The sequence below is a fragment of the Oncorhynchus keta genome, chromosome 10 (assembly GCF_023373465.1).
Source record: "Oncorhynchus keta strain PuntledgeMale-10-30-2019 chromosome 10, Oket_V2, whole genome shotgun sequence".
NCBI classification, from domain to species: domain Eukaryota; kingdom Metazoa; phylum Chordata; class Actinopteri; order Salmoniformes; family Salmonidae; genus Oncorhynchus; species Oncorhynchus keta.
Genome location: NC_068430.1, coordinates 56,889,346 through 56,899,372, shown reverse-complemented (window position 1 = coordinate 56,899,372; position 10,027 = coordinate 56,889,346). Strand labels below are relative to the sequence as shown.

The following is a 10,027-nucleotide window of genomic DNA, read 5'->3' as shown; positions in this document are numbered from 1 at the left end:
AAACCACTTTGGCTAGCGACCCACCTCAACAACATCCGGTGCAATTGCAGAGCGCCAAATTCAAATGACAGAAATAGTAATGATAAACATTAATGAAAATACAAGTGTTATACATCAGTTAAAAGATTAACTTCTTGTTAATCCAGCCAATTTGTCAGATTTCAAAACGGCTTTACGGTGAAAGCATAACTTGCAATTTTCTGAGGACAGCGCCGCAGAGGAGTCACGAAAGTCAGAAATAGCAATAAAATAAATCACTTACCTTTGAAGATCTTCATCTGGTTGGAATCACAAAGGTCCCAGCTACATAACAAATGGTACTTTTGTTCGATAAAGTCCTTCTTTATATCCCAAAAACTCTGTTTTGTTGAAGTGTTTTGCTCAGTAATCCACTGGCTCAAAGGCGGTCAAAACATGCAGACAAATACATACTAATAGTACGTTCGTCGAAACATGTCAAATGATGTTCAGAACTAATCTCAGGGTGTCAATAATCTAAATAATCGATAATATTTCAACCGGACAATAGCGTAGTCAATAGAAAGGAAAAAGAACGAAGGGCACGAAAACCAGTACTGCATGATTCCATAGACCCCTGACCAAAAGGTATTTTTCTTCGTAATTTTTCAGAAAACAAGCCTGAAACCATGTCTAAAGACTGTTGACATCTAGTGGAAGCCATAGGAACTGCAATCTGGGCCCTAACCAATTACATAGACAATAGGCATTCAAAAACCACTCAATAGGCATTCAAAAACCACTCACATCAAAACAATTCCACTTCCTGGATGGATTTTCCTCTGGTTTTTGCCTGCCATATTAGTTCTGTTATACTCACGGACATTATATTAACAGTGTTAGAAATTTCAGATGGTTTTCTATCCAATGCTACCAAGTATATGCATATCCTAGCTTCTGGGCCTGAGTAACAGGCAGTTTACTTTGGGCACGTCAGTCATCTGAAATTCCGACCAAAAACCAATATGCCAAAGAAGTTAACAAGAAATTTGTGGAGTGGTTGAAGAACAAGTTTTAACGACTCCAACCTAAGTGTATGTAAACTTCCGACTTCAACTGTAGATCCTTGTTGCAGACCGATTTATACAAAAAACTAACCAAAAACGATGACAAACAGTAGCCTACGTCAGTGGAGAAAGAAATGAAAGAAAAGTTAGCCACTGCATTTAAACAAACAGTAAGTATTTTAGAAATACAACATTGGTGAAGTTACTTGGTGGTCGCCTTGGACCCCCAAAGCCTCTCCAAACATAAACGATCTGAAAACAATTTAAATCAAAACGCCATTACAGTAGAGGCATAACTTTACAAAAACATTTGTGAACTTCATTGTCAAATATAAAAACACTGATAACCAAACTCAACACACATACTGTACCTTCTCTGCATGGTCACAAAATGGTTATCCTCAAAGAAGTACAACTGTGCAGCAAAGACACAGCATACACAACATATGACGTTCAGAATAAAGCACACCTGCACAGGTCAGTTTTAAAAATATATTTTTTCTACCTATCCCACACCAACTAGGGTCCTTTGAGAAATAGAAGAAGAAGAAGCCATCTATCTTGCCACAACCTATTCCAATAGCTCTATCCCAAGACCCAACTTTAACCGACCAATTTTCTTCCTCGAAGTCCCTACACACGGTCCATTTCTTTCCTTGAAGCACGTTTTATTAGCCAGATAATGATAATTTTGCGCAAAAAAAAACAAGTTAGACAGGCCCACTGGACTAAAAATGGACCAGCTCATCTGGAATTTGTTCGAAATACCAGATGGCCAATTTACTTCTCGGTGTAGTACAGGTGATACTGTAATTAGACAACTCTACTAACAACATTGTATAGTCAAATACTGTAATACTTCAGCTTCCCAGCAGAGGGTAGGGCAGCATAATCAAAATATTTTGAATGGTGGAGAAAGCCATTACGGGTTGTAAAACTGGGTGTCTGTGTTTGAAGTATGAATGTATCTATTTGTGAATTATAATTGTATCTATAGTTCCTCATCTTCACTTTCAATAGTGCTGCTTGAGTCTTCCTCAATACTTATTCATGGGCAAGATTTATGTACTCTTAAGTATCAAATATGTCAAAAAAGTATCATACATTTGCCCAGTTTCCCTTTGGAACAAATGTAATATGCAACTGGTAAAGAAGATACAGTGGATTTTGCTTTACAACAGCTGACAAGCAATATCAGTTTACAAAATCACCTAGATTTCAAGGGACTAGCAAGAAAGAGAATGAGCAAGAGGTTACGGTTTGCAGAGATATTAGGCACAGGGGCACGTGCCCCCTCAGATTTGTCTTGTTTTAAAAAATTAAATACAAAACATACTACCAGCCATTAGATACCAAGAAGCCATTTCAGGCTATTAATCACGTTAGAGTAGCTAGCTTGTTTAACTATCTTAGCTGGCATGCCTGCTGGCAAGATTGGTAGAGTTTAGAAAAGCAAAGAAATAACTAAATGTACTGAATGAGACTCACATTCCTTTCAATCATTTATCTAGATTTTAGCAGAGATGCGGAGAAGCATACTTAGTTTCTTTAAAAACAATAACCACCAGTCAGAAAGATACAGACAGCTCAAGAGGTATGTTTAGATATGCATAGAATTTATTTTACATAGAATTAAGCATAATGATTATTGCTCTAGATTTCGGGAAAAAGCATTTGGAGGCTTTGGAAAAATGCGAAGTTCTCCAATTTAAGGACGGGGGCAGAGACCCTCCAGACCCCCCCCAGAAATTATGACGTACTTTTCGCCCCCTCACATTGGGGTAAGTGATGCCCCTGATGGTTTGCATAAGATCTAGATTTCCAGTGTTGGGGAGCAGTAAACTACAAATAGTAATTTAACTATATTTTTCAGTAGCTTGGTGTAGTTGAACTAAAGTCTAATAATAGTCAAATAAATAGTTTCCAGTAGTCATCGATAAAAGATTGTACTGTGCAGCCGTCTTCAACGACTTGGCCAAGTCTTTCGACTCTGTCAATCAACATATTCTTATCGGCAGACTCAACAACCATGGTTCTCAAATGACTGCCTCACCTGGTTCACCAACTACTTCTCAGACAGAGTTCACTGTGTCAAATCGGAGGGCCTGTTGTCCAGACCTCTAGCAGTCTCTATGGGGGTACCACAGGGTTCAATTCTCGGGCCGACTCTTTTCTCTGTATATATCAACGATGTCGCTCTTGCTGCGGGTGATTCCCTGATCCACCTCTACTCAGACGACACCATTCTGTATACATCTGGCCCTTCTTTGGACACTGTTGTCATGACAGTGCAACCCCATCCCCCTCTCCCTGCCTCCCTCTTGCCTCCTTCAACTAGGCTGCTGTGGTCAGAGGTCGTAAATTCCTGAGAAGACCCTGCCACATGGCCACATATTAGAGAGAGAGTAAATTTTCATAGAGGACAAAGGAAATCCTTCCACCTCACAGAACTTGAGGTACAAACAAATTTCATGTTCCGGAGAAAGTATAAAAGATCGGTGAAGAATCCAGCTATGAACTGGTTCGTTTGTCACAACTTGGGGAAGTTCATGGGAGACGGTGTGGCCACATTACCATAACGCTGTTTATATAATAGCCTCAGATATGAGGTTTACATCTAATTGTTGTATAAGATGAATGAGTGAGTATGATACTGTTTGTATAATTGTGTAATATGATTTTGGACTGTTTAATGATGAAAAATACAATTCCCTTTTGATTTGAACTAAATCAGAGGATTGCCCCTGAGCCCAGTTAGGGTCAAACATCCTGGGACAGCCCTCTTTGACCCTTCCGAATAAAACCCCCACTCGTGTTTTCGATCAGCAGACCAAGCTTACCTCAATTACGAGATGGCTAAAGGTTGCAGACCATGTTTTTCTCCATTAGGAGGACAAAGGTTGTAAACCATTGCTCAATCTTTTAACCATACCACGTGGTTAAACTCTTAGACTATCGATACCGACAGAATAAGAACAAGTCTTTGATATTAATTACTAGTCTGCAGCTAGGAATTCAGTATCATTGAACGCGAAGAACGACAACTGCCGAAACATCCATTCTATAACGAATGTCACTCTGAACAATCCCCTCTAACCACAACCAAGAGAGAGATGGAGAGACGGACAATTCTACAAAATAAATTAACTTTTCACCAGCGATCAAGACGACACACTGAGCATAAATATATATACTGATTGCAATTGTTCCCGAATGAGTGAGCGTTCATGTGCAAAGGATTAGTATTTCAATTGTTATAATTATCACTCTGTTGTGACTTCTTAGTCGACCCCCACTTCCCCTTTTGTCTAACAAGCCGCTATGCCGGTTTAGCCCCCTAGGGCACATTCTCCTATCATTTCATGTAACCACATTTACCTTGTTTGTTTATGCATTTCTGTGAACTACTTAGTTAGTAATAAATAAATGATTTAAGACAATTGATGTATGGATGACATAGTGAAGTTTGGGTTCGTGCAGATAACCAACAATTTACAACGTTTGGAATGAGACGAACGAGAGGTAAAGTAAATAATTAATGAATTCAAAGACTAATTGATCAGATACAATATCTGAAAAGTTATTTTAGGAAATGATAACTTTGTAATCTGAATATTTTTCCTTGGTGCCCCGACTTCCTAATAATTATGGTTACATGATTAATCAGTCTAATCGTGTAATACTTAATTACAGAGAATCTTTGATAAAAACTACAAGTCTTCAGTTAATGACAGTAAAGACACAACACTGTGTTAACAAACCTCCAAACGAGCTTCAATGCTATACATCACTCCTTCCGTGGCCCCCAAATGCTCTTAAATGCTAGTAAAACTAAATGCATGTTTTTCAACTGTTCGCTACCCGCACCTCGACTTTGGCGATGTCATTTACAAAATATCCTCCAACACTCTACTCAGCAAACTGGATGTAGTCTATCACAGCGCCATCTGTTTTGTCACCAAAGCACCATATACCACCCACCACTGCGACCTGTATGCTCTAGTCGGCTGGCCCTCGCTACATATTCGTTGCCAGACCCACTGGCTCCAGGTCATCTATAAGTCTGTGCTAGGTAAAGCTCTGCCTTATCTCAGCTCACTGGTCACCATAGCAGCACCCACCCACAGCATGAATCTAGATAGTGTTTTCAATAGTTAACTACATTTCTTTGCCTTGTAGCTAACTACTGTATTGGGCAATAATTTCCTGGTCATCCCCAAAGCCAACTCCTCCTTTGGCCACCTTTCCTTCCATTAGTCTGCTGCCAATAACTGGAACGAATTGTAAAAATCGCTGAAGCCTTATATTTCCCTGACCAACTTTAAACATCAGCTATCTGAGCAGCTAACCGATCGCTGCAGCTGTACATAGCCCATTCAATCTACCTACCTCATCCCCATATTGTTTTTTATTTACTTTTCTGCTCTTTTGCACACCAGTATTTCTACTTGCACATCATCATCTATCACTCTAGTGTTAATTTGCTAACTTGTAATTACTTGCTACTATTGGCCTATTTATTGCCTTACCTCCTTGCGCCATTTGCACACACTGTATATAGACTTTCTTTTTTTCTATTGTGTTATTGACAGTACGCTCGTTTACTCCATGTGTAACTCTGTGTTGTTGTTTGTGTTGCATTGCTTTGCTTTATCTTTGCCAGGTCGCAGTTGTAAATGAGAACTTATTCTCAACTAGAATACCTGGTTAAATAAAGGTTAAATACATTTTTTTTTTTAATTGTTAACTACATTTTGCAGTAGTTTGGTGGTAGTTGAACTACAGTTAAATCTAGCTAGTGCTTTCCGTACTTAACTACATTTTGCAGTAGCTTGGTGGTAGTTGAACTAAAATTGAATCTAGATAGTGTTTTCAATAGTTAACTACATTTCTTTGCCGTGTAGCTAACTACTGTACTGGGCAATAATTTCCTTTATTCTTCGGCATCAGACCTGCCTAATTCTCACTTGAAACAGTTTTTGTGTTTAATAGGCTTATTTACATATTCTGTTGACATTTGACTTGAAAGTGATGTGTCTTGAAAGTTGTAGTCTATGACATTTCAGATGTACATACTTTATGAACAATTTTCACAAAATAATTTGGATGTAGTGATCTACTTTTTCAAAGCTACTTCAGTTAAGTAAACTACTCTGAACAAAAATACAAACACAACATGTAAAGTGTTGGTCCCATGTTTCATGAGCTGAATACTCTGAACAAAAATACAAACACAACATGTAAAGTGTTGGTCCCGTGTTTCATGAGCTGAAATAAAAGATCTCAGAAATTTTACATATGCACAAAAAGTTATTTTGGTCACATCGCTGTCAGTGAGCATTTCTTATTTGCCAAGATAATCCATCCACCTGTAAGGTGTGGCATATCAAGAAGCTGATTAAACAGCATGATCATTGCACAGGTGCACCTTGTGCTAAAGACAATAAAAGGCCACCCTAAATTGTGCAGTTTTGTCACACAACACAATGCCACAGATGTATCAAGTTTTGAGGGAGTGTACAATTGGCATGCTGACTGTAGGAATGTCCACCAGAGCTGTTGCCAGAGAATTGAATGTTCATTTCTCTACCATAAGCCGCCTCCAACGTCATTTTAGAAAATTTGGCAGTTCATCCAACCGGCCTCGCAACCGCAGATCATGTGTATGGCGTCGTGTGGGCGAGTGGTTTGCTGATGTCAACGTTGTGAACAGAGTACCACATCGTGACGGTGGGGTTATGGTATGGGCAGGCATAAGCTACCGACAACAAACACAATTACATTTTATTGATGGCAATTTGAACGCACAAAGATACCGTGTCAAAATCCTGAGGCCTTTTTTTTAAAGGTCTCTGTGACCAACAGATGCACATCTGTATTCCCAGTCATGTGAAATCCATAGATTAGGGCCTAATGAATGTATTCAACTGACTTGATTCCCTAATATTAACTGTAACTCAGTAAAACCTTCGAAATTGTTGCATGTTGCAAAAACAAAAACACACCTGGATTGGAACTGCCACTGCCAATCACAGATTACCAGTCCTGCATGTTACGCCCACTGCCACCCCCAGCCAACATCCTTGCACGGCATTTCCTGTTTTCACTCACAATGCGAATTCAATATCAAAACTCACTCGACTGTCTTGCAATACTAAAAGAAAATCAATTGCATTTGTGCTTGCTGCTCACACACCACATTTGAAAACTCATAGGCACCAAAAAGAGATATAGTTGTTTTATTACATACATATAAGTAATACACTACACAAATGTATATTGTACCAATTACATAGAAAATGCGATAATGATTAAGTTTAGCCTACATCAAAACAAGATACATAACTAAAGGTTAAAGAGTAGGCCTATTCATACAATCAAACAATCAGCATGAGGTAATCATTATTTTCTCAGGGGTGTACAGGCTGGGAACTAGGTATGTGTAAGCCTCAAGACAGCTTAGTAATACGAAGGGTTATGGAAACATACAACATATTTGGATTAATTAGGCATTCCCTTTCAAACAGTATGGTAAGTAAGCAGCGGTAAGCGAGGCTCACAAACATTTCTTATTGGTTTATTATTGTAAGGTTTTCATTGGAATGGCTGGTATTCAGCAAATTTCCTGTGGAAAGTTCTCCACCACTTGGTGGAATGTAACCAGACACATGCCAACTAACATGAGACTTCACCATTAAGATCAACTCTGTAGGCCACCACTACATTGGTTAGAAAATAAACCGCGTTGGCATGTTTTTCCACTAGAGTTGTGTGTGATGTTATGTATGTGTGTGTGTGTGTGTGTGTGTGTGTGAGATTTTGAGTGAAACAAGGTTTACATACCCTCACACATCCATTCCTGTGTGTGTGTGTGTGTGTGTGTGAGACGTGCGCTGTTTGCACATGTGAGCGTGAGTGTGTTTGTCTCTGGATGGGCTCATCTCTTCTCTTCCACCAGCAGCTGGAGCCTGTCCTCTCCGTAGCGAGGCGTACTCTGTCCAGTCTCAATGGCCTCACAGTCATCTGTGAAATACACTAGGTCCTGTGGGGAGGTCAAACAGTCAGACCTCGGCATACACAACATCTTCAGCTGCAGAAAGTGGGTGAAAGGATGAGCAAAACTGGCGAAACGTCGGCAGACAAACTAAATGAGCAGAAGTAATCATATTATCTTTTATATTGAATTGAACTCTGGGCTGTAATTCCCTAGCTTGGTTCCAGAAATGCCATCTCTTCAACTCATGTCATTGTCATTATAAGGGTTGGCATGGCAGAACAGATCTGGAAACAGACTAGTCATTTCCTGTACCACATACAGAATAGGCTATGACAGATATTTTATTTTAATACTATTCTGGCTATGAGAGACAGCCTGGTTCATTCTTCTGCATAGCTAAGCACACACATACCCGATAACAGATTCGGTTGATAATTGTGTACAGGTTGTTGACTTTGCGCTTCAACAACGTGATCCTGGGACGCTCTCTGCAGTACTGTGTAGGAAGGTTCTCCACAACATAGAGGATGTCACGGAGCTTGGTCACGATGCACGAATTCTACAGGGAAATAATAAAGACATTGTATAACATATAGCTCAATGAATATTATAATATATTGATTCAAAAGTTACACAGAAACAGTTTCAGATACTGGTGTACAACTGTTTTAGATTAATTTAAATTGATTGGCAGGTTATATTTTTCAACTTTGATATCGGCATCCAATCACATTACGGAATGCATGCATCTTCTCATCTACATCAAACATGCATATTGCATCACCAACACGTTACAGTTAATGCGATATAACCCAATGAGACGTCAAATCAGATTCTGGTTCCCTCTGTCGACCTTTTCTTCAATACTGACTGGTAATGACGTCGGAGAATCAATATTTTGTTCAGATAAATTACATGGTGTTAAACTTACGTGCACATCCAGAAACATCTTGGGCAGAATCTCCACGCAGGTTTTCTACGGAATAAAACGTTTAAATGAGAAAACATTTGGATACATAAGAAAATAACTGTTTTTTTTATGATCAAACAACGAAATTGAAATAGCTCACCGTGAGATGATAATTGTGTAGTTTTTCCAAAAGGTCCATTATTTCCTTGCTCAAACCAAGCACTCGGGAATAGCATGTCGGTGGTGCACAATCTGCCAACCAAATAAAACTGAAGAAACACAAGAAAGGTGCGAGTCTCATCTTTCTACCCGTTGTTGCGTCGGTTAAAAAAAAGTATTCTTCTGTAGAGGCAACTACGCTTGGGCTTTACAAAACGAGTGTGTTCTTTGTCGAGCAACTTTGCAGTTTGTAGTTGGGAGTGACAAAAAAAGAGATGGTGACGTCGAAGATTCACTAAACGCAACATAACTGGAAATTGAATTAATTACGCGCTCCTGTGCATTTTGGAAACGTGACATTTCTTCCAGCTATCAACATCCTTCAGGATGACAACAAAGTGTATCATCCCATGCTGTAACAATCCACATGTCACTATCAAAATTAATTTAAGCACATGTTGGCCGTGGTGGAAAAAGTACCCAATTGTCATACTTAAGTAAAAGTAAATATACATGATTAGAAAATGACTCAAGTAAAAGTGAAAGTCACCCAGTAAAATACTGCTTGAGTAAAAGTATAAAAGTTTTTGGTTTTAAATATACTTCAGTATAAAAATACATGTAGTTGCTAAAATATACTTATGTATCAAAAGTAAAAATATGAATAATAAAACATTCATTATATTAAGCAAACCAGATGGCGCAATGTTCTTGTTTTTTTTCATTTAAGTTGAACCAGGGTCATACTCCAACATTCAGACATAATTTACAAACAAAGCATTTGTGTTTAGTGAGTTCGCCAAATCAGAGACAGTAGGATGAGCAGGGATGTTCTCTTGACAAGTGTGTGAATTTGACTATTTTCTGTCCTGCTATGCATTCAAAATGTAACGAGTACTTTTGGGTGTCAGGGAAAATGTATGGAGTAAAAGTACA

The 10,027-nt window shown here is 38.8% G+C and overlaps 1 protein-coding gene across 1 annotated transcript; it reads right to left on the bottom strand.

Annotated features, from left to right (window-relative positions):
• Positions 1–7,239: 7,239 nt before the first annotated feature.
• LOC118389553 (cytokine-like protein 1) lies at positions 7,240–9,480 on the bottom strand. The gene is made up of 4 exons (XM_035779450.2): positions 9,093–9,480; positions 8,954–8,998; positions 8,435–8,581; positions 7,240–8,067 (listed from the first exon to the last, which is right to left on the bottom strand). Exons 1-4 carry the CDS (start codon positions 9,231–9,233, stop codon positions 7,963–7,965), a joined length of 438 nt encoding a protein of 145 aa, XP_035635343.1. The 5' UTR covers positions 9,234–9,480; the 3' UTR covers positions 7,240–7,962.
• Between the last annotated feature and the right edge of the window lie 547 nt (positions 9,481–10,027).

Coding starts and splice junctions, on each gene's coding strand:
- LOC118389553 (XM_035779450.2), bottom strand. CDS start 9,233: ATGAGACTCGCACCTTTCTTGTGTTTCTTCAGTTTTATTTGGTTGGCA. Junction 8,582..8,953: donor AGATGTTTCTGGATGTGCAC/GTAAGTTTAACA, acceptor ATTTCCCTGTAG/AATTCGTGCATCGTGACCAA. Junction 8,068..8,434: donor TCAACCGAATCTGTTATCGG/GTATGTGTGTGC, acceptor ACCTCCCCACAG/GACCTAGTGTATTTCACAGA.